Source organism: Athene cunicularia (assembly GCF_003259725.1).
Source record: "Athene cunicularia isolate RWA chromosome 2 unlocalized genomic scaffold, athCun1 chr2_part1, whole genome shotgun sequence".
Lineage (NCBI taxonomy): Eukaryota > Metazoa > Chordata > Aves > Strigiformes > Strigidae > Athene > Athene cunicularia.
In genome coordinates, this window is record NW_020799095.1 from 36,440,147 (window position 1) to 36,464,901 (window position 24,755).

Sequence of the window (24,755 nt, forward strand, 5' to 3'; positions counted from 1 at the left end):
TACACATCTGTGTCCCCAAACAGCTCCCCCTGTGACACTAGTCAAGTCACTTCCAAGAGGTTGGTGACCCAGCGCAGAGGCAGAGCCGTGGTGCCAGGCTCTCCCAGCATCCCTGTGAGCCTGTGCCAGAGGGCCGCCAAGCTGGCTGGCACTGTGGGATGTGCTGTGCAGACAGTGACTCACAGACTGCGCTGCAGAGGGAGAGCGAATGCTGTGGGATGGGAGGGAAACTGGCATGGGTGATGGGGACACCAAGTTTGGCTTGGAAACTACTATCTTTATGCACGGAAATAAGACACAACAGCTCAGCGTTTGAAGGGTTCTTTATACTACAGCTGGATAAAGGCTCCTGAAGCAACATCTGCAGTGACAGTGTGATACAGGCACAGGTTCTGACATGAGCTTATGTGTACCACAGCCATGTGGAGCAGCTCCTGTTCACTTGCAGCTTAAACAGAAGGAGAGGGGAGCTGACAAAGACAAAAGACCTACACTGGGAACTCACACACTGGTTTTGAAGACTTCCTCTTTGGGCAAACTGTGTTTTTCTTTTCTTTTTTGGAGGGAGGGCAGGGGAAGAAAAAAAGTTGACTTTGGCATACTGTGAGAGTTACAGGAGAAAGCAACCCTTGTCACCAGCAGCAGCTTCAACAAGCCCCCAGTCTGCTAGCTGGTTCCGTGTCATTTCCACTCCCGAGGTTTGATGGACCCCTTCCTGCCTCCCCTCCCCCGCCTCTAGGGCTTCGCATACACCTCACCAAGTCCCTCCCTGCCTGTCTCTTATTTTCATCTCTCAACCTTTTTTGGCTGTACACTGATTCAGCGTGTAACTTACTGTCAGCACCAGGAGAGATTTTAAACTTTTCAAACATCACCATTTATTTGACTTTTACATATTGGCAAAGCCAATTAGTGTCATAGCCTGCAAGTGGGGCACTGTCCCTCTGTGTATGGTCACTACAGTAGCATCCTTCCTCTGAATCTGGCTTTTACTGGAATAAGGTTCACACTTGAGACCAGATTTATGGGTGAGCATGATGCTATTATGGCATGTCGCTTTGACGAGAATCAGCTACACACAGGCATTTTCTCCTGCACACCTCACTCTCGAGCATCCTTGGCTCTCTTCCCTCTGACAGGCTCAGACAAACCCACCTTCTCCTGGCCATGCTCAGGCTGCCCCTGTGGCCATGTCATCCCACTGCTCAGGTGGCACGTGGTGCTGCCTCGCATGGGAGGTGTGGTTGCAGGTGACCAAAGGCTCGTGGCTGTCGCAGCAGCTCACCTCCTCCCCAGTGAGTCACCATGCCCCAGTATCAGTCGGCAGAGCTATTTCTGGTGGCCAGCCTGAAGTAGCACAAGTGCACCTATGGGACTATGAGCCACTCCCAAGGGCCAGCTGGATTTTTTTGGGCGTTGCTGAGTTTGGCCAGCACGCACCATTTATAAAGGACTTGTTTTCCTTTTGCCCAAATGATTATCTTCAGATGGTGACAGTTTTAGAAGTTGACCAGCTGGGCCTTTCCTGTAAGAAAAAGGAAAGGATGCTCAGGCTCCAAATAGTGCTTTGGTACTCATTCACTGGGAATTTGCTAAGTCCTTCCTCCTTGGGCACAGGATGCCAAGCAAAGCATAGGAAGCAAAGTCCTTGCCCATGCTGTCTGAGCCTGCCTTGGAAGCAGCTTGTACAGCACCAAGGGAAGCTGTTTCTAGCCATCGACACACAGCACCATGCAGGTCTCTTTGCCCCAGCCCTTCCCAACTGACCCATTTGGTCTCCCCAGCTGCTGCAGTGGTAACACCTCCAGTATCCCTTTTCCAGCTGCTTCTTTGCTTCTGCCACTTAGCCAGAAGAGCAACACCCCATTTTTCCCAACATCCCAACAAGGGGACGAACACTTGGCCAAGAGCCTCCCTCCCCATCTCCATCAGCACTGTACATGGGGAGGGCCTGGCAAACTGCTCTGTACTTCTACTGCAGCTTCTCTCAAACTTCCATTTGGGCTAACAGGGAAGCTCATTTAACATCCAGGCAAGAAAACCCTTATTTCTACTTTCAATTGCTCCTCCCCATCTCTTCTGTCCACTGATATTTTTGCAGGATTAGAAAAACAAGGGACTGAATGTAGGAGTTATGAAACCTCCAGAAACCAGGCAGCAAGCAAAACTCTCTTGCTTGCAGGAGGCATGGGAGAGAGAAGGGTGGGTGAGGGGTGCAAAGAAGCAGCAGCTGTAAGAAAACGGGAAAAAGGGACTTTAACTTCTCTCTCTCCCCCCATGTTTTTTCAAAGACCTAAACCGGGTCTTCCTTCAAAACAGAGTGGAGAGTTCAGCACATCTTCAAACAATCGTCAAACCTGCTATAGGCCATGGTAGTGGGCTCAGTCTCAGGGTTACAGGCTGATCTGAGGACATAAAACCTGCTAAACCCAGGAGGAGGAAAGGTACCTCTGGGTTCCTAACTTCCTCAGTTAACCGTGAGCAGTGGGTTTCTCCACACACTTGTACTTTCCTTTGCAGTTAGCACAAGTCTCAGTATTCCCCCAATAGAAAATGAAACTACACACCAAAAATCAACACAGTGGCAAACAATTTGCAAAATCCCACAGCTCTGAGCAGACCAGCCATCCCCCTGGGGCTTGTGCTGGCAGGGTTTTCCCACCATGCCTTTTCATTTCCCTCCCCCTCACCTCCAGCCTTGATTACTCCAAGTACACAGCTGCTCAGGCAACCAGATTAGAAAAACAATCTCCCCCCTCCCATGTTATTTCTAACCCAGTTCATTTCCCTGACCTCATTCCCCAGGCGGTGACACAAACAGGTGAACCTACACAACGCAGGGATCAACCACTGTGGAATATGCTTGAGGGATGTGATATGCTTGGGATATGATGTATTACTGCAGAGAGAAATCACTGCTTAGCTGCAGCCTGAGGCTCACCTGAAAAACAGTCCTCAGCTATTAGAAAGCTCACAGAGCTGGTAGCAATGCTTGGTGTTCAGTGTACCCAAATAGCTACTTGTTGATTGTGTACCAGTCTTCTGAAGTGATATTTATCATGAAGCCTCATACTGTTTAGACTTGTGGATGTGCATAAAAAGAGAAATCTATCTGGCATTACATAAACTGTAATTGCTTTGGGTAACCTGCTCACTTATTAGTAGCATAGTGTGAAGATATACGGAGTTAAATCCAGTTGGTGGCTGGTCACGAGTGGTGTCCCCCAGGGCGCGGTTTTGGGGCCACTCCTGTTTAACATCTTTATTGATGATCTAGACAAGGGGATCGAGTGCACCCTCAGTCAGTTTGCAGGTGACACCAGGTTGGGTGGGAGTGTTGATCTGCTCGAGGGTAGGGAGGCTCTGCAGAGAGACCTGGACAGGCTGGAGCCATGGGCTGAGGCCAACTGCAGGAGTTTCCATAAGGCCAAATGCCGGGGGCTGCCCTTGGGCCACAACAACCCCCAGCAGCGCTACAGGTTTGGGAAGGAGTGGCTGGAGAGCTGCCAGTCAGAGAGGGACCTGGGGGTGTTGATTGACAGCCGGCTGAACAGGAGCCAGCAGGGTGCCCAGGGGGCCAAGAAGGCCAATGGCATCCTGGCTTGTGTCAGCAATAGCGTGGCCAGCAGGGACAGGGAAGGGATCTGACCCCTGTACTCGGCATGGTGAGGCCGCCCCTCGATTCCTGTGTTCAGTTTTGGGCCCCTCACTACAAAAAGGACATTGAATGACTCGAGCGTGTCCAGAGAAGGGCAACGAAGCTGGTGCAGGGTCTGGAGCACAGGTCGTACAGGGAGCGGCTGAGGGAACTGGGAGTGTTTAGTCTGGAGAAGAGGAGGCTGAGGGGAGACCTCATCGCCCTCTACAGCTACCTGAAAGGAGGCTGCAGAGATCTGGGGATGAGTCTCTTTAACCAAGTAGTAAGAGATGGGACAAGAGGGAATGGCCTCAAGTTGCACCAGGGAAGGTTTAGACTGGATATTAGGAAGCATTTCTTTCCAGAAGGGGTTGTTAGGTGTTGGAATGGGCTGCGCAGGGCAGTGGTGGAGTCCCCAACCCTGGAGGTGTTTAAGAGTAGGGCTGACATAGCGCTGAGGGATCTGGTGTAGTTGAGAATGGTCAGTGATAGGTTAATGGTTGGACTGGATGATCTTCCAGGTCTTTTCAAACCTAGATGATTCTGTGATATAACAGTAGTATAGTAAAAATGAATATTAAATAGAGAGCTTGTTCCCATAGGCAGATTTCCATGCTAAATCATTTAACTGGTATTAAAGAAAAAAGAGAAGAAAAATCACTGTTAAATTTTTCAAGCAATGGTAGGAGCTCCCCAATGTAATGTAATCTATATAATTTCAACATAGATCTTATTGTTGAAGTATGTAGGCACTTAATAAGCATTTGCATAATAACTAGCCACTATTTGGTAAGGATAAACACCTTCATTTTCTAGAAGGGAAACTGTGGAAGACATTTTAAACTCACTTCCAGTCACCTGAACAGCTGCTTCCTACTAATTCTGTGAAACTCATTAAAGATCAAAAGCCATCAGCAAAAGATCTGAAAATTAAACCCATGTCGCTCAAGGCAAAGGTGAGCACCCAAACCGTTAGGTCATGTTTTCTTTAAGTGAGCTACACTGAAATTTAATCTCCAAATATTTTGATTGCTACAGACAGGATAAATATGAAGAGAGCTCCCTTACACAGCTCTCCTCAAAGCAGCTGGTTATCTAGAGATTTTGCACAAAGTACTGGAGCAGGTGGGTTATTCCCAGCAGGATTTTTTACAGCAATTTACATCAGAACTGAAGCGCTGCATGTTGTACACACAACTGCTGTGCAGTATCAGGCAGTGCAGAAGGAGTGCTGGGGTCTGAGAATGAGATTGTCAGAAACACTCATCGTCTGTAACCAGAGTCCAGAATCCATCAACAATGACTTTCACCCGACTCCCCGATAAATGGAATGATGCACGTAGTGTTCTTGGGCCATGGTAGGGGAGGTTGGCCCAAATACAGTTACAGCCCCACACTGTTTTCAAAGATGAGAGAACAGAGCAAACACGTCTCAAGGCACTGAGCTGGATTTATTCATTTGACCATATCAGTATCAAACTAGAAATCATCTGCTTAAGATTGTGTATTATGTAAAAGCAGCATTAAATAACAGACATATGAAAAAGACTGTGCTTCAGAAAAGATTCAGTGTACAACATACACAGTATGCCATTTTAACACAAATGCTTATAAAGAATCATCCTAAGCATCAAAGAGGGTTTTATAAAAGTTTACGTTCTCATCCCATGGGATGTACAGAACTATGCAGTTTACATAGTTTTACTATCATCCAAAACATCACGTTTCAAATGTATGAGGCACAGCAAGAACAATATAATTCCATTTCCATAGGAACATAAACACAGCTTGTCACTAATGACACGCTTTCCAAACCATAGCACTCACAGCAATTATACACGTGTACAATTTTAATGTATTAAAAAGCAAGAGTCTGGAGCCTGCCCACTGTTATCAATAGGAAATAACATTTGATCTACCCTTGAGTACTACCCAAGATATCCTTGCAGTAGCCTTAACATAGGAAGCAGGTAGAGTCACCTGCGTGCTTTGCTAGGGCCAGCTTGCTGTGCTATTCCCAAAGCTAACCCATATAGCCAGTGAAGGATTCCCTCCACCTGCAGATAATGGGGACAGTGCCCTGCTTAGCTCTGACAGCACAGGGAAGATGCAAAGTTAAAACATACGTGTAACCAAGTGATGCTTTGACTCCAGAAAGAGCTGACAGACAATAGCTCAGCTTAAAGGAGACCTGATTTTCATTAAGAATGACCAGAGACTGGCCAAGTCTCAAAGACAGAACAAGATTGAACCAGTCTTTGACTGGTTAAATCAAGGACTTTTTTTTTTTGAAGGTTTTCTCCAAGGACAGCTCAGAGAGCCTGAATCTTACAGCCCACATGCTCAATTATTTTTTCCCCCCATAGCAGTATTTGCAAGCATATATTACAAGTTTTATAAAAGTGCAAGGCCCAGCACAGGAAGATATCCTGGATTAACACATTCCCAGCATTGTTCTTTTTGCCATCTTCTTGTTGGTAAACCAGCAGACACACAAATATTGTTGCTTGGGATCAGCTTATCAGAGCCCCTAAGGGTTTAGCTTAACCATCTGTGCAATTAAACACGATTCACATTTGACAGCCTACAGTGGCAATATTTTTATGTACTAATTTGAAAATCAAGTTTTAAGAGGTAGAGGTTCATTTCTGACCTGCTGACACAAAATGTTAATGGTGTCAGTCATATTCTAAGGCTGGTGGTCCCCTAACAATATTAAAGTAACCAGCTAGAGCTCCAAGATCTATGTAGAGTGATCTTTGTCTCTTTAGCAGGTCTGACTCTTCCATGCTCCCAGTACACAATGATGAATCTAAAAAGGAAACAGACAAAGCATGTCATTATTGCATAAATAGCTACATTAGTTCAGTTCATGGTTGTAGACATTACTGGAATAATTTGTATATTTATCTGTGGTTTAGAAAACTTCATTTTTAAGGACAATATAACATAAATCTCAAAATAAAATATAACAAATCAACCCGCAACTCTAGGGCAAAGAAAGGTAAGCAGCTTGCTACTGAAAACCGCAAGTGTGTTCAACTATTTAAAAAAAAAATCTCCATCAGCTGGGACAGCTAGGCAGAGCTTCCTCATCCTCTGAGCCATAGTGCTAATGCAGTTTGGTGCAAGAAAAAAAAACAACCTACTAACTTTCTGCCAGCTGAGAATTCCCCTTCATTATAGGGGAATTTTCATCTAAACAGATGACATCCTCTTTGTATTACTGGGTGTGACAATACCGAACAAATATGGGACCATCGGACTAATTTTTTTTTTTTTCTTTTACATCAGGTTTGAAGGAACCAAACCTGGTTTGCAATGGCAGAACTCCCCTGAATACTTGTACAATGAGTGTCCTGGAATCTCAAGCACCTAAAATTCCAGTTTAACGGTCAAATATTTTTTTCAGCTTCAAAAGAACTGATTCAGATAGCCTGAGCCAGTCAAAGGCAAAATCCAGAAGGAGCAATGCCATTCTAGATGCAAAGGCTGTGATTGATTTAAATGTTAAGTGAATTAATTGCAACAATTATGCATTACAGCACCCAAAACTTTGCATAGGTATCTTTTCAAATACTTATCACAATCAAATAAACCACTTGTCTGTGGTCAGTTTTTATATGACTTTTTTCAGAACCCTCCTAACATATTTTAGACGAAAAGCATTTTGAAGCCTGTTAACAGGTTGCTTGCACTAAATCTTCCTTAGACTTGGTATTATCTGAGGACACACTGAGTTTCCTAACTGGTTCATGTATTATCCCTCATAAAGCACTTACTAATGCACAAGGGGAACAGTGTTCTATCCTACAGTCATTTTTGGTTTTAAAACAAAGGGCTTGTACTGCTGACACTCAGCAACATTACACTTATGGTTTTGTGCGTGTCTTTTTCTTTAAGAAGGCAAAACGTGTTGGATTTGGTAGTGGTGGTTGTTGGACTTTTGTTGTTGTTGTTGTTGTTGTTGTTAACAAATCACTAGTATCAATAAAACATCTCCAATACTGTGGCAAATAAAGGTAAGTAAGGACAGCAACCTATAGCTCACAAAGTGCCCTGAATGACTGCCAGGGCTTTTTCATGAGCCAGCCCTTCCGGAGCTGCAGAATTCAGGCTAAATTCTTCCTCTGTTGAAGTCAATGGGCGTTTTACATAACACTAATGAGCTCTGGGTCTGATGTCATCTGATTGGGATTTCTACTGGTCTCTTTTCAGAAGCTTTTTAAGTTTAATTTGTTTCTAAACACTCACTCAAATCAAGTTTTGAAACAGTAAAATCTACAAAGTGCAAGATAAATAAGCCTGATATCATTACCTGTAATGTTTTCTGGCAACTGCAGCTCCTTCCTCGCGAGTAGTCTTTTCCTTTCAAACAATGCTGAGTCCAGACTCTGGCATCGTGGCTGCTCTTCTGGGGGTGGGTGTAAGGCTTCGTGTTTCAGTAAGTCTGCTGCAGAAAGCCTATGATTAGGATTCCTTTCTAGAGCTGCTTCTAGCAACTCTCTCATGGAAGTGCTGCAGTCTTCAGCGATGTCCTCTAAGGGGGGAGCTTGCTTGTGTATCTGTTGGAATAAAAAAAGACCATCGAAACAGTTAGTCTAAAATAAGTGGGAGAAGGAAGTCACAGATAACTACGACTGGTCTGGGAATTCCCCACTTACAATTTATCACCTCTCCAAGCTGGGCTGGTCAATTAGAACAGAACATGCAACTGCACAAAATCCACCTTTTTAAAATCAGATTTTATCACAAATTTAAGAACTCAGAGCAACTCCAAGAAAGCCTAAAATCTGGTGCAATACAAATTCACCAGATTTCTGTACCACACTGGAAGAACCCGAGAATCAAATTTGCCAGGCCCCAGTTTTTATCTGCAACTTCTAAGCAAAACAGCTAAGTGGAACACAGATGGGCTTGTTTCGATGAAGTTTCACGCTGTTCTAACCCTGTCCTTGCAGTAAACTGAGGCCTGTACATTGTAACACAAACCACAGAGATGACTCCAGCTCAGCCTCTGTCTTCCCCTAAGTGATCAAAACCCACTTCTTCCTTCCCTCCTCTGAAGCAAAAGGGATGATGTCATCTCTCTGACAAACACTGATAGTTTTCATATGAGTGGAGCTTTCCCATCAATACAGGAAACCCTTCAACTGAAACTGAGCTACGGCTTTGCTAAAGACACTTACAATATAGAGGTAGGATGGATACGCAGAACGAGGATATCTGTTCACCCAGGGCGGGATGCCAGTTTGCATATGAATAATAGTAGCTCCCATGCTGTAGATGTCCGCTTTTGTTGTGTGTCCTCTGCAGAGGATAACTTCAGGGCTCATGTAAATCTGTGAAGAACAGTCAAAAAAAGACTAATTAACAGGAGAAAACAACAAGCAAAGATGAAGTGTGACATTTTGTCATCCAGGAAACCCCTCTCTGAAGGGATACATCCCACTAGCGCCTGCAGCCTAGAGACCAAGCATCATCTGAGGAATAAGATTTTTCTGCTCTGCACATTACCACAATCACAGAGATTTTCTGGTCTGGCACCTGGACAAACTCTCATTCCAGGTTTGCCCAGTCGCTACAGGTTTTAGCTGAGCTGTGAGAGGCTAAGGTTCAAGCCATGGCTCTGCTTTGCTTAGCTGGATAGCAAGAACCTCATTTCTCCACAGCAAAATAAGGTGCTTGAATTGCCAGTTTGTTTTGTAGGGCACCGCTGGGACTACTCCAGTCTGCTTGAACAACATGAGCATGCACTAGGCTAAAGAGAGAGGGTGACCCCACTACTAGCCACCCAGCTGGGGGTAGGAGTCTACTCCTCAAATCCCTGTTACACTGGATACTATACAACTCTGGACAGAACTGACAGACACCTTACTGTCTTCCTTACTCTTTTTCTCTGCCCCCCCTTATCCATCAACCTGCATGTTGGGGCATTATCCTAAGTAAAGGAAGCCAATTCTAAGGCAAGGCATAAATTAAAAGCTAGGTCTCTTAAATCCTACTGTGTGCTCTTTCCACCAGGTTACCCTACAGCAGCTATTAAGGCAAGCATCTCTCTTCCATCCTTTTTTTTAATCCAAAAATTTTAATTTCATCTAAACCACAATACAGTTTGCATCTAAACATTTCACTGGAATGCTTGGATTTGCCAAGATCCTACAGAAGGATCTGGTGGGAAGCTCCTGCCAGCTCCAGGCAGCTGGGAATGCAGCTGGAGGAGAACCAGACAGGCAGGATGCAGGGGGCACACCCCATGGCTGGCAGGAGCTGCCCACACAGCTCTGCCACCATCACTGGCAGAGGGAGTAGGTTTCAACACAACGTGGGCACAGCCCACAACACTCTAGGTTAGGAAGTGGCTCTATTTGCTTCTGGTTTCTACTTTTCCCTCACCCAATTTCCCTCTAAAGGAGCCAAACAGAACTTTTAACTAGTTCAAGTCATCCTACCACAAAGAATCAAATTAAAAGCCATTAACTGACACAAGAGCAGGAAGTTAAGTCATCACCACATGGTTTGACTACTTATTACCACAGACTGAGAGTGGCTGTAGGGCTCACGCAAATTCCGAGGAATATTTCCCAGTAAATCACATACTGTATCCGCAATCAAAGCTTCAGATCGGAAGAATGTGCAAAGGTTCAGCAGGTGTCTACAGCTGCTACTTACTCCTATCCACTGCTTTCCTCTGGGCTAAGGTAGAGTAAATGCATCTGCATCCATCACCTTTAAGTCTCATAAGGAGCAAAGAACAGAATTTCTACTTTTGTAAAAAATGGTCATTAGCAAATACAGTGTAACTTGAGTGAAATCTATATAAACAGAAAACAGCTGCCTTCTTGAGGGGAAAAAAAGATACTGGAACGAGAACCTGAATGCAGTTGCAGTCAAAGTGTGAAAATGGTTAAGGTGCACCTTGATTGCACTGGGGTGAAAAGAAAAAAATGAGATGTCCACCAAAGCTGTAATTTCAGACTGATTTAGACTGGCCTAAGACTCTGTTGTCACCAAAGTAGGTAGCCCAAGCCCTGGATACCTTCCTCTTCTCACTCCTTCCTACTGCTGGGCTGGCACTTGTTTGCCAGCCAGACCACAGACAAAACCCAGCTAAAAAGCACTCCTCTTCATGCTGTGCCAGTTTTAGTTTAGCATTCCTGAAAATTAATCACACCTTCCACGTTCAATAAACTTTAACAGACAACTTTATCCTCCCCTCAAATGGTTGTAACTTAAGTTTACGTATTTTAAGAATGTGACAGAAGCATAACAAAGTGCATCAAATGCTTAGAAAAAGTATTTCCTGCAGAGAAGTTACATCACAACCATGGTATATTGGCACTTCACGCCCTGCACACATACTGTTCAGAAAAGCCAGGTTCTCATGCTACACCAACTAAAATAAAATTTAACTATCTTTCAATCATTCTGCCCAGAATTGCAACTATTCATTTTCATGAACACAAAGAAGATTCACTACATTCACACTTCTGTGTTACAGAAGCAAATAAAAATCCTTAACTCCCGGTGGAGAACATGCACAAGAGAAAGATAACTCCAGCTGCAGCTTCCTTTGTGGATATGAGTCCCTGCCAATACCAGATGCAAGAGAAACCAGCCAGGTCACAGGCATGATGCTGCATGGCAGTGATAAAGACCTAAACAAGGGGCTGCACAACTACATGCAGGAACAGCACTCCTGGGCAACTGCCCCACTTAAGGCTGCATAATAAGGAAGGGGTACAACACTCGGGAGGACTTTGGAGGGTCAAGATCTTACTTTGAAAAAACAAGGAAAGCCAGTGCTATCAAAGACTACAGGGGGAATTTGTGGGTGACTGGATTAGGTACAAGTGTTCACAGGGCTGAACACAGGCACGGTAGACAAGATGCCTAGGAGAAAGGCTGAGCAGAAAAAGCTATAGACTAGCACTCATGGTGTCTCTAAGAGTCTTTGACTGGTATTTGAAAATCTCCTTTCACAGCACTCTCTCTGCAACCTTACTTCTGGCCTGCGATGCTGCAGCAGAACAGCAGGATTGATGGTCCCAAGACTGGCTACCTCTCCCCTGAGACAGCAAACACCAAGCACCGCCATGTTTCCGGGTTGCAAGGATTATCCACTTTCTAAGGATGTGACTACAGGTGCTCAGCAGTGTGGAATAATTTCCTTCCTACTAAATGAAGAACTGTTTTTCACCGTTATTCTCACCCACATGAACTTGGCCTGTCCTCCAACAACCAGGAATGGATCACAACCAGTCCACTCCACAAACCTGGAAATTTCCTGTTTACATACATGTCCATCCTTGGGAAATACCTTACCAGGGCTTCCAACTCATTTCCACCATTTTTCTTATTCTCATTAAGAGCACACAAAGCCCCCTTAAACAAAAAAAACCAAACCAAGCCAAAAACCCCACAAAGCACATACATGAAGTGCCAGAAAGCATATTGCTTCCAGTATAGTAAGCATTTTAAGCTCTTAACTCCCCTGACTAGAAAGACAGTGAAAATAAATGTTCAAGTATTTTCCTAAATATCTTAAAAAAAAAAACAAAACAAAAAACAAACAAGCCTGACATTCTCTAAAATCTGTTTTATCCTACCATTTCAAGGAGTGAAATGCTCTTTGTCAGTTATACACGTATCTCCACTAAACACACGCATATGCTGTGGAAGACTATCAAAATGGTAAGTGCCAACATTTCAGCTGAAGCGTTTCCTGTAAACAACCTCCTCTGGCAACAGAGAGAATACAAAGCCACACTTGCAGCAGCTATCCAAGCTAATTGTTGCTGCTTGGTTGTTTGCTAAAGCTCTAGCCCTGGAAACACCTTGGTATTGGTGTAGCCCAAGTGACATGCAGGACCCCTGTGCATGTTCAGAGTCAAAGTCACTGAGACCATTTAAAAGGCCCCCACCTTTATCACTGTAATGTCTACGCAAGTTTACCAGATAATCATCAACCATGCTATGCACAACCCCCAAAGGACAAGAGGGTTACATGTAGATGGGAAACAGAGCTTAGAAATGCTAAGGGATGAAACCCAGAGGCCTGTAATTTCTGTGGTTTCAAAGAAGGAGTCAAACTACTGCGATGAGCAGGTCACCCCAGTCCACAGCTGATATTTCAGAAGAAATCTTTTCTAGAGCAAAGAACAAATTCCTGTCTGAAGTGTCTCTGACTGTAGCTGATGCACTGCAGATAACCCTCCTCAGAGTACTGTTCCTTTGCTTGACTTCAGTGAACCCCAATTTCTCTTTGACTTCAGATTTAATAATCACTAACAAATGCAACTGCAGAGAAGGTGATGTGGCTTTCAAGTGTTAACACCTGATTCTCCATTTGGCAAGTCAAAAATAAAAATAATTGAGATTTATAATACAAGCAAGCATTAATATAAACTCTTTTGCCCAAGCTTCTACCCTCAAGCTCCAAATCTGAGCCTAAGCATCATAACGAGGGGAGTAATAATACAACATAAGGGCTTTTGATCCTCCAGCTTCTTACCTCTGTTCCTCTAAGGTCTTTGGGATAGTAAATGTCTTCAGTCATTTGAACACTTAGGCCAAAGTCCACCAAAACAGCCTTAGTTGACATAAAGACAATGTTGCTTGCTAAAAGAAAAAACAAAAATGACAACATCTAAGTTTCTAGCACAACATGCCTGTTTCATTCGGACGTTAGCTTGAAAGGGGAGATTAGCACAACCAGTCTCTATAACCAACACAAACCTTCTCGTAGCCAGAAGAGGTCTGTTAGTGATTCCAATTTTAAATCAGGTCTCAAAAATCAAACCGGACTGGTTTATGTAAAAGAAGAATCAATGTTTGGTCATTTTCCTAGCTTAAAAAAAAAAAAAAAAAGAAAGAAAAAAAGAGAGAGAGAAAATGACTGAGGGTAAGAAAGGAAGGTGGAAGACTGATAGACACCTCAGCACAGCAAGGCTTGAAGATGTTTAACAGCCTCCAAGGTAGACAGCATGCTGCGCAGGTCTGGCTATGAACAACATAACTGTTGGTTACCAAGAGGCTTCTCTACACTAATGATTCAAATGAAGACAGAAGTAGAGGGGAAATGAGGCCCCTCTACAGCAGTCACACCAGTCTCATGCACAGGTCAGTGAAAGTGGCTCAGAGTGACAAAAGAGGACAGAGTATGGCTGCAAAAGTAATACAAGGCAGCAAGTTCCAAACTTCCACTGAATTGCAGCAATATCTAGGAGCTTAATTCACTTTCCTTCATAAAACTCTGCCTAAGGCACAACTTTGTACTCAGAGGATTTCATTGCAGTTGTATTTCCAATCAAAAATTTATGAAGGCAGTGCTCTGTGTTAAGCCTTGAGAAATTATTGTATTCTGTCTTAGAAGACGCGGACAAAAGAAGTCTCCGAGTTACAGAACAGAAACACATTTTCTCCCAGAGGAAACTGGGTCATTTTCTCTCTCAACAGTGCCCACCATGACCATCCAGTGGGAAGACACAGGCTTGATTTCAGTGGTACTGTTTCTGGAGCAATCCCCTTCGCATACCTGCCTCCTTACCAGTGTTACAAAACTTTATAAATAAATTTATAATTTTAGGGATATCTTTGAAGATACGGATTTTAAACACCAAATAAAGGCAGTGCAGTGTCACACTGCCACAGCACAGCAGGCTCTGCTAACCGCTTGTGACTGTACCCAGCTCCAGCTTCAGATGGTTTTGACTAAAGCTCCCCCCACCAAATAACCTTAAATCTAACTGCTTTTCAACCAGGGATTAAAATGAGTGCCAGCACTGAGCTGCTCTTAAGAGCCAACAGAAAGTCCTCCTCCCCTTTGCGGCTCAGGGCAGTCTTCCTCTCAGTAAAATCCCCATCTCCTCCTGGTCAGCAGAACAGAGATTCAAGAGCAGCTGATGCAGTGAGGAAGAAATCAACAGATGTTTGGGAAACAGCCTTTTCTATAGATTCTGCCTGGCAGGGGAAAACACACACCTTGGCTCCCTCGAGCAGAGGCTGCCTTGTCAGGCAGTGGGCACAGCTGCCATTAAAGGCCTGGGTTACCCAGCTCACCCCCCTGAATGGGGGTTTGCACCCAGATGTCTCCAGGCCTGGCAGCCACTGGCCCCAGATAGCTTCCACCTCACCTCCTGCCCTGCACCCAGTAATGCAGAAAAAAAGGCTGGAAAAAGCAAAACACACTAACATTCACCACATTCAAAATGGGCTGGTTCTTCTATCCAGTATCTGGATGTCATGGGTTGAGTTTTGGCTGGTTTGTTTTTTAAATATTTTAATTAATGTCATTGTTACTGGCAATTATAATAAACCCATAGGAAAGACTCTTGCCACAAGTAAGAAAGCACAACTAAGGGAAAAACTAAGCAGTTTTATAGTTGTCAATCTCAAAGGCTTACATCTAAAGTACTGACTCACATTAAATAAGAAAAAATTCAAAACCAAGATAAAAATTTAGCATTTCCTGATAATTGTCTTCTGTCAACTATTTATTGTAGCACTTCAGTTTGAATATTTCTATTTTAAACCTTCAGGTTTAGCAAAAATTAACTCGTAGAAGAGATACATCTTCATCAGAAGCACTATTACTAGAAAGGCAGAATTTATCTGTCTGCGGGGGAAGGTGGTGCTGGGAGAAACAGTATTTAATATTGAATTAAACATAATGTATTAAAATTAAATTTTAAAGCAATTTAATATTATTTAATTTAGGTTTAATAACAATATGTTTGATTATTTATACATGTTAATACCCAGAGCCTTTGAAAAGCAAATATATACTAAAATTTGCAGTAATTGTTTAAAGAAAAAAAACAGTAAAAATGATGTAGTTAGTTTCAAAGTGTCTCAAACCGAGGAACAGCCATGCAGAAACATAACCTAAAAGAAGGTGCAAGAGGAATGTGGGCATGGGAGCACTCAGGACAAATTTGCATGAAAGAGGGAAACTTCTGGCTTAACACAGACTGATTATTTTGCTCATTGTCTTTACGGTTTTATTTCAAATTGAGTTGCTGAAGAAAGGAAAATGAACTATGACTTCTGAATCATCCTCTCCACTGAAGTGAATTAATAAATAATGTAAATAATTATCTCCAGAACCTTGTCATTTTTTGAGCATTAATGGACCCTCCTTCCCAGAGATGCGAGGCTGCACACCCTAGCTCAATCCCAGGCTCTCCACCAGAGCTCCAGCCCGGCCTGGACCGGAAAGCACCCCAAGAATTACACACACATACGTTTGATATCATGGTGGATAATCCTCTTGGAGTGGAGAAAGTCAAGTCCTTTCAAAATATGCTTTGTCACCCAAATGATTTCAAATTCTCTCATAGGACCACAACTCTCCAGCTTTTCCATGACAGATCCTCCCTCTCCAGCTTCCATAAAAAGATGGATCGTCTCATCCCACAAAATCGCACCGTATAATTCAGCAATGTTTTCATGACGGAAACATGCCTGTATTTCAACATCCGATGGTTTGAACTGTTCCACTGGGACCTAGGACATTGAAACAAAACCACAGAAAAGTAGCTCAAGAAACAAGTTATCCATACTAACACTAGTTATCCTATAGATTGAAATGGAAGAAGGAAGCAAAGCACTCCTATCCACTTGTTAAAATACAGAGCTTTAGTTTGATCCTGCGACTTGTTCTTCCTTCCCAGTTGAGATACATCCTGTTTAAAGATGAGAGAGCTTCTGGAATCATGCCCAAATAAAAAGTGCAGTCTTCCAGAAAAAGCAATGTAGCAACAGTTATTCCCGTCAAAATCTGCTGGTTACGCAAAAGCACTGTGCAAACTTCCTGGTGAAGGAGATTAAACCCCACTGCTTTTTCCATTAGCTTTGTGCAGTCTCATCTGCTCTACCAGAACTATACACCTGTCCGATGTGTGGATCAGCACTTGTAGTGCTCAGCACAGTTTACTGACTAACCATGCTCAGGACGATTACTGATTACCTCGATTCAATCCTTACCAGCACTATGACTTACAAGAAATTAAACCTGCTTTAAAGTGAGCACCCAGCAGCACTGTATTTCTTTAAAAAGTACTGGCGGCAGATTGCCAAGACAATAAAAAGCAGTGTTTGCTTACACACAGAAAGGCTACTACTGCTCTTTATATTCTCCTTCCCTAAGAGTTGTGGCAATTAACCAAATAAGAGGCCAATATTTTTACTGCAATAAAAAATACTGTTTGTATTTTCAGAAACATTAGGAAACTTTAATTCTGCAGTTGGTTATGCAGGAGTGGCAAACTAAATCTGTCTCCATGTGGATACACTGCCTGCAAGGGAAAGATATACAACAGCCTTCCCAACTCTTTCACACACAAGTAATGCAGGTGCTTATTCAGGAGTGGGGGGATATAAAGCAGTGTCCCAGCTGAGCTTTTGCTGTCCCTAAATATTTACTACTCAATTCAGACCAGTATGTTGAAAGGTAAAGTTGAAAGAAAACATCGGCTTGTATAAAAACAGGAGGTGCTCAGCAGTTTTCTTGAGACATCTCACAACCTTATGCTCAGTCAGTGCCCAAAACATAATGAGAGTTGCAGGTAAGCTGAGCTCTCAGGGACATTAATGGCACTGGAGTAAAGAAAACTTATGTCTGAAGACCCCAGTAGAAGGAAAAGATCCTAAAACCATCAGCAGCAACAGGGTTTTGCTATCACCTTCAGCAGGGATGTGGTCTCATGCTGATATTTTTCCACTGTGAGGGACAAGTGGAAATTCTTCTACCCCTGCACCACAGCATGCCCGCCCACAGCAGTTACACACACTTCTAGATACTTTCAAAAGGCTGAAACTTTTGCAGACTCAGAGCCAAAAAATTACAGTAAGTTAGCAAAAATGTGCATTTTTCCTACCTTGTGTAGGACAACAAAACCAAGACAATCATCAGCCTAACAGTGAAATTTGATGCAGACATATTTGAAAATATACTGTCATACAATATTTGCTCAGAAATAAAACTACTGAACGAACATACCAGTTTGCACGCCATTCGTTTCTTAGTTTCTCTATCTTGGGCTAAGTACACCTTCCCAAAAGCTCCCCGAGGAATAAAATCAGAGCCAATGTTCCTGTAAGTCAGCTTCCACGGAAACAGAAGCACATCCGAATCAATTTGATAGCGCCCATTCTTGGGTGTGATCTGCGGAGTTAAATTGAAAAAAAAAAAAAAAAAATCACAATGAAGTTAAAACTACTTCAAGCCTAATTATTTTACACATGTAGTGGAAAAAAAATATCACTCATATATGTGCATGATACATGCGATCTGTTCAGCAGTCTTTATTTAGAAACACCAAATGGGAACAGCATGTGAGGTGTGGCATTCATTCACAACCCAGGCATCCACATTTCTCTCCAGTGACTAACTTACAAAGTGTAAGTTGCAATTAATTCTCTTGAAACAACAACAACAGCAGCTGGGTTAATGAAATTATCCACCTCTTGTTATTAGGTTTACCTGCACATGTTTGGCCTTCCTGTAATCTGCTAACTTGTTATGCCACATACCTGTTACTCACAGGCTATCTTATATGATGTGAGCAAGAGTTTCAGCATTTCCTAATATCACATGTACTGCTAGGGGAACACATTTTAATTTTCTGTCTCGTATCAGAGTTTCTGTTGCTTAGTAAAAGGTCAAAGAAGTCTGTTGTGATTTTAGCAGACACCTTCTAGTTTTATACTGTAGTTCAAAAAAAAAAAAAAAAAAAACTGTCTGCTTAGGTGGGTAATGCTGGGAGCTTTGGTTCTCTATACCATCCACAAGTTGAGGAAGGTTTCTCCAGGAAGCTCTTCAGTGTCTAAGTCAGTATCTTGCTCTAAATCTTCCGCCAAAACAGGTCCCTCCCTCTGTACATGACACAGAGAGACCAAAATCATAACTACAGCCATGTGAGTACTGCTTGAGGTTTGATGATATTTTTTCAGTCTCTTAATATTCTCTCAGATAAAGAATTAGCAATGGTTACTGTGAATATGCTTCTAATTAATTTGGGGATATATAGTATTGCCAGCATCTGAAATATCATTAACCTGTTTACTGCTACTTTATCAAGATTCTTGAAGATATGTAAAAGCAGATCAAGGATATCTATCACTTTATGTCTGTCACACGGCCTCATACACTGAGCTCTTCAGCTACCCTTTTTAAGATAACAGCATATTAGGAAGATTAATTGGTGTAGATTTCTTTTTAAGATGTTACACACATGATCTTTCTGTGCTTTAACCATCTTCATGTTTCTCAAATAGGGAAGTAACTTCTTGACTGCTCAAACTGTCATTTGTGACGTATCTATGTGAAATAAGTTAATTCTTCAAAGTTCTTAATTTTTGAGGATTGTAAATTCATAGCTGTTGAGGGGTGTGTGTCTTTTTTATTAAAAGTATCTTGCTTGATATGCAGGATGAGCCTCTCCTCTACTTAGCAGAACCAAGGTAAAGACTAGCAATCCATTCATCTTGCCTGCTCACTTCCAAGAGGCTGAGACTAGATATCCCACATGGGTTACACCTGTCTTAGAAGTAACACAGACTGGGTGAAGTGGATTTGCAGAGCAAGAGAGCAACAACCACCACACTACTCACACTTTCAGGAGGCTTTCAGGACTAATTCCTGGTCTGGTCCTGGTGAGTGAATGCTTGTTTGTGGCTGTAACCCATGCTCCAGTTTAGTTTCAACTAAAAGAAATCCAGTTTGTGTGCTCCAAGACCCTTCGTGACACAAGCCACGGTGCAGTCAGTGAGGGTCACCAGGCAATCACAGACACTCCCGATCCTAACTAAAATGCTGCAGACATTTACAATGTAGATGCACCTGCTGAAATGCATGTACAGGTAATGCCCTGCCTCCAATCATCAGTTGCTTAATGGGATCACATGCACCTAATAGTACTTGGTTCATACCAATTGCATGCATCTGTAGAAACAATATGCAAGCAAAATAACCACGAGTATGTAGAGCAGTGTCTATCCTAAGTATAGGAAACATTTAATATTAGTGTAATTTCAGTGTTACAGAGTTTAAAAGTGACTGTTTTGCAATAGTGTAATGCTCCCTCCACGTTGGAATAAAGCAATACTCTGTGCTCTTTCACACCTTAGTAACCAGCAAGCCTCAAGCTAATGTTCACATATAAACACATTACATGCAAGATATTTAAGACGACGGATGTAGAGCATGCATGTGTATGAATAAACTTCCATTTCATAATTGTTTCCAAAGCAACTCAGTTTAACTAGAAGTCCAGTATCACTAATTTGTACAGAACACAAATCATTAAAAAAAAAAATTTAACATAGCTCAAAACAATGCATCTATACGTGAATTTAGCAGTGTGTGATATGACATAATACTGTAATTCTGAAAGTCACAGTTGATACTATATGCTTTTTTTACTTACATTACTAATTTCTACATTTTGTGCAGATAGACTGAATTCAGTAACTAAACCAAAATAGATCCCAGACCTTTTATTTGGGAGTTTTGCATAATGAACTTTTTACTGCATGAACACAAGGCACTGGAAAACCCTTACCTGCAAGGGTAACCTGTAAGCCATATCATAGTTGTAGCTTTTGCTTTTTTACTGCATGTCTCAAGTTTGTATTCAATGTGGGCAAATGTTTTCTAATCTCCAGGAATACTGAGAGGCAACATAGAGTGGATCTTCCTGAACAACAGACCCTTCTCCACAGCTGCCTGACACTGCAAGGGCTAGACTTGACCTCAGAGATGCCCTCCAGTCCCAGGTTTGCACATGGAACAACAGCATGACTGTTACTCCCAGAACTGGGGGTGATCTTTATTTAGATTCATTAAAAGTTTCTAACTCCTAAGGTCTACTAATTTTCAAGTAAAAAAGAAAAGAGACATACCATATTCAAGAGGATTCCAGATTCTTGCTGTCTGCATCCTTTAAATTGTTTGGCAGTGTTAGACACCTGATTTGCAAAAGCAAGCAGGTCTTCCACAGTCCCGTATTTGACGGAGGACATCAAAGAAACCTCCCTTTCACAAAATAATAAGGATTCCGCACGTTCTTCATTTTGATTTGCCTCTTCACACATTGCAATTAAGCTGTCTTCATAGACTGCAAGGTCTCCACCTGGATAAAGGTTTTCCATGATGTCTATCACCTCAGACATATTTAAATTAGTTAGCAACAAGTCAATCTCCTCTTTGCTATCACTACCCGTGCTCATATACTCCATTACTGTCCACTTTGCAAAACCACTCCTGGAAAAAAAGAAATAAACAAACCTGAAAACACTTTTCACTTAAATTTGTTTTAGCAAAGTAAGACGAAAAGAAGTGATCAGGGTGATAGAGAGCTCATCATTATACAGTTAGATTTAAAATTATGAATTTGTATTATGAAGAAAATCAAAATTAGTAGACTGAGTGGAGAAGAAATAGAGAAGAAGTCTTTTCTAGTGAAATTTTATTTAGAAATTATTAGTGAACCTCCCCTGTCAGGAAGGAATTTACATTGATAACTTACTTTGATAAAGCTTTTCATTAGAGGAACTGGCACAGTAAGGAAGCATTAACAAGTTTCTAGATATGCAAAAATGAAGGAGCACCCTCAATACAAATGAAGAAATTCATTATTTGGAAATGAATGACAAATAGAAATATAAAGGTACTCAATTAGTTTATCCCCAAGTTTTTATAAGAAATTTATGTGATGTGCCCAGAAAGAGAAGGTGGTCATGGAACAAGATTGTTCCACTAGCAATAAGCATCTATTAGTATCACTCTACAAAGCACAAGTCAGTCACCACCCCGAGATACAACTGATCTTTTTTGCAAATAACTGATCAGAAGTAGATGAACTGAAATTTTCACCAGTTTCAGAAGTCAGAAATTGAGTTATCATAAAACAGTGAGTTTTTGAAGCCATTTCCAGCAGTTTGTTCTGAGCTCACTAGTCCTAACAATAACTTTTTAAGATAAATCTTGACCATTTTGTTGAAGTAGACTTTCACTACAAGACTGGGTTCAACATCCCAAAAAGTCCCTTCCCATCCCAGATTCCTACTTTAAGCCAGAGAGAATTTAACTTGAATATTTGTTAGAAACATACGCGCGGTCAGTCATTACAATACTTACACAAATAGTTTTCAACACGTAAATGTCTGGAGCACTTACCTTGTATTTATCTTGGTTACATCACACAAAACCATCAAAAACGTCTCAATATAATCCCTAAAGTCGTCATGTTTCTTGAACCCGTATTTACCACCAATGATAATTTCACAGCGTTTGGTAGCAGTCTATTAAAAAAAGCAAAACAAATAAAGGCATGGCATACCAGCTCAAGCAGAAGGACTGGTTTACACTCATATGATCATTTGCTTCATAGGCTTCATGGAAAGAAAAACTAGTAATCACAAGGCTGAGAGATAACAGGGGATTTTTCTGCAGAAAAAGATGACAGCTCAAACAGGAATCAAGCTACTGTATGATCATCCAGATTTCCAAGTAGTAGTGCAAAATATTTTTTCCATGGTTAGGTCCTGAGTTTTATTCTCCCTGCCTCATGGCATTGCTAATAGCAAAGAGAAAGATCTTTTCCTCTAGCAGAACTGAGTAGACCACGCCCTATCTAGTTCTCATTTCCTTTTTGAATAATCCACTTCAACCAACTATTTTTGGCAAAAGATAACAACCAGACAAAAAGATACTTTAAAAAAAAAAAAAAAAAGCAAGCACAACCTATTTATCTCATGGACAAGTAGCAGACTCGATCCCCTGAGGCCCTGAAACAGTGCCATTTACCCAGGTACAGTTTCTGGTTATGATCATTATCTTTCTTACCCTCCCTGCAAGGACGTGGAAGCTTTGTGGCACATATTTCTCATGGGTTAGAATATTTACGTCAGCTCTTACACTGAAGAAAACCGAGTAAAATGACGCAGCTGACTTGGCAAAGAAACTCAGACCACATGTTGAGAGTGCGAAAAGCAGGACGTGACAGCTCAGCAGATGCAGCATAGGAAAAGGCAAGGGGAGTGCCTGTGATGCAACGCGTTCCTTTGCAAACCCCTGGGGTGATGGTGGCAGAGCAGCACCCTGCTCCCCCACCTCCCCAGGATGGACACAGCAACTTTCAGCAGCACTCTACACCAGTTCACCCAGCCTCAAGTCAGCCTGATGGCACCCCTAACATTAGGGCAGCGGGGTAGGACACCTTGCAGTCACTAGCTCCACTCAAGCGGAGAGCACCCAGGCTTTGTATCCACAGTACTGAGAGGTCAGGTTTTTCCAACCTGCATAAGAAATAAAAGATGCTAGCGGTGTTTTCTAACCCCTAGCATCCCACCTTCCTCCTCTGTGCTGAAGCTAAAGGCTGTTAAAGCCTGAAAATATTTACTCTTTATTATAAATGAGACTTCTATTTTTTCCCACAGCAGGACTTCTATTGATCGGGTTTTTTGGTGCTGAATTAGTGGGGGTGGAGAGAAAAGAAACAGTCCAGTCATAAAAGGAACCGAGAGATTACATGTGTAGTCAGGTAAAGTTAGAAACGAGTCCTGAGGGACTTTCTGAAGAAAAACATGAGCCCCTAGATGCTCTAGCCTTTTGTGGAAACAGACAAATATGCACCATGATTAAAGTAATTCACTCTCTGATAACGTTTTCATGCATAAAGCATCTGTAGAGTTTAGACCAAATGCAGCTTTCCATAAGTACCAGCCCTGCTCTGTTCTTCAAAATATTCCCAACCTATAGCACAATACTAGTATCTTCAAGAGTTTCGCTACTACCCAAAAAGTTCTGAACAAGAAAAAGTGACTATAACCTGCACATTCTCAGTTCTGTGCTTTTAGTGCTTGAGAAAGGCTGCAGACCCTTCATTTTTCCCTATATCTAGCAAACTCTAAACACTAAATGTTTACATGAGAGCAGCATCTAGAGTATGTAAAGCTGATTTTTAAATTACACATCAATTTCCAAAAAGTATTCCCAAAGTGTTATACTTCCATCACTGACAAAAATGGTGCGCATTTCCCAATAGGGAATTCATTCTTCCTTTTTATCCCCCAAATCCTGTATTCATATCTGTGGTGGGCACTCAAGTAATGTTCTAAATCATTCTATACAATCCAGGTACCAAAAGAAATTACATTACTATGTATGCTGTCCTTAGGTTATCAGTTAAAAAAACCCCTGGTTTTACTTACAGTGGAAAAATAAAACTAAGTGTAAGCACTTAAGTCAGTTGCTAAAGCACAAAACCCTTTTCTCCAGTTCTGCTATTATTTCAACATCGTCACATGAGTAACTTGCAAGCCAAGAATCTATTTCGCTATTTATCACGAGTAGCTTTTCCTTAAACGCCTTCTTCTCAGAAGTGTGCTGCTTGAGAGCATCTTTATATCTACCATACTAAAATAAGAGTAACTGGATACAAGACTTCTGAGCCCCTGTGGGATTTTTTTTGTGTCAAGCATCAACAAAATAAAACCAAAAACAAAACAAGTTTAAAACCCCCCAACCAATAACAACAAAAAACCCCATACCTAACCAAAAACTGCAGACTGACTCAACACAATCATAAACCTATAATAAAGATTTGTTTACTGCTTTTAGGGAATAATTTTCCGGGCTAAGTGGCAAGTAATTGTCCACCAGTGATGAAAAAAAGTCCTTTTAAGAAAAGTTGTCGACAGACCTTAAAAAACACAATCCCTTTTGGGGAAAAAAAAATAAAAATTCTGCTGTTAAGGGACGAGAAATACCAACAATCTCAATTCCCACGTCATTTCAGATTTTTCACTTGAGGAAAAAGAAACAAGAAGAAACATCTCTTAGAACTGACAGAGACAGAAAGTTCCTGTCCAGCAGGGCGGCGTTTGGGTGCCCCCTTCCCGCCCCGCAGCCCCCCGGGGCTCAGCACAGGTGCTGGAGATCAAACGACTCCGGCGGCAGCGGCGATGCTGACCCGGAGGCCGAGGGCAGGCGGGAACCAGCCCAGCTCGACGCCCCCTCTCCGCACCCCCATCCCCGGCTGCGTGGGGGGCGAGCGGGACGGCAGCGCAGCCCCGTCCCGTCCCGTCCCGGCTCTCCGGGCGCCTCTGCCCC

At 42.3% G+C, this 24,755-nt stretch overlaps 1 protein-coding gene across 1 annotated transcript; it reads right to left on the reverse strand.

Moving 5' to 3' along the window:
• Window positions 1-5,929: 5,929 nt before the first annotated feature.
• MAP3K8 (mitogen-activated protein kinase kinase kinase 8) lies at window positions 5,930-21,938 on the reverse strand. Its single transcript, XM_026842478.1, has 8 exons — window positions 21,819-21,938; window positions 20,543-20,903; window positions 17,640-17,804; window positions 15,883-16,144; window positions 13,152-13,258; window positions 8,827-8,979; window positions 7,956-8,202; window positions 5,930-6,449 (listed from the first exon to the last, which is right to left on the reverse strand). The coding sequence occupies exons 1-8, from the start codon at window positions 21,851-21,853 to the stop codon at window positions 6,316-6,318; spliced, it is 1,464 nt and encodes a 487-aa protein (XP_026698279.1). The 5' UTR covers window positions 21,854-21,938; the 3' UTR covers window positions 5,930-6,315.
• Window positions 21,939-24,755: the final 2,817 nt, after the last annotated feature.

Bases quoted from the DNA above. Each gene is read 5' to 3' on its own strand.
- MAP3K8 (XM_026842478.1), bottom strand. From the start codon at position 21,853: ATGGTTTTGTGTGATGTAACCAAGATAAATACAAG. The intron at 8,203-8,826 runs GTAAGTGTCTTT...TTATTCCAACAG, and splicing joins ATCCATCCTACCTCTATATT to ATACACAAGCAAGCTCCCCC. The intron at 6,450-7,955 runs GTAATGATATCA...TTTCCTTTTTAG, and splicing joins GTTGCCAGAAAACATTACAG to ATTCATCATTGTGTACTGGG.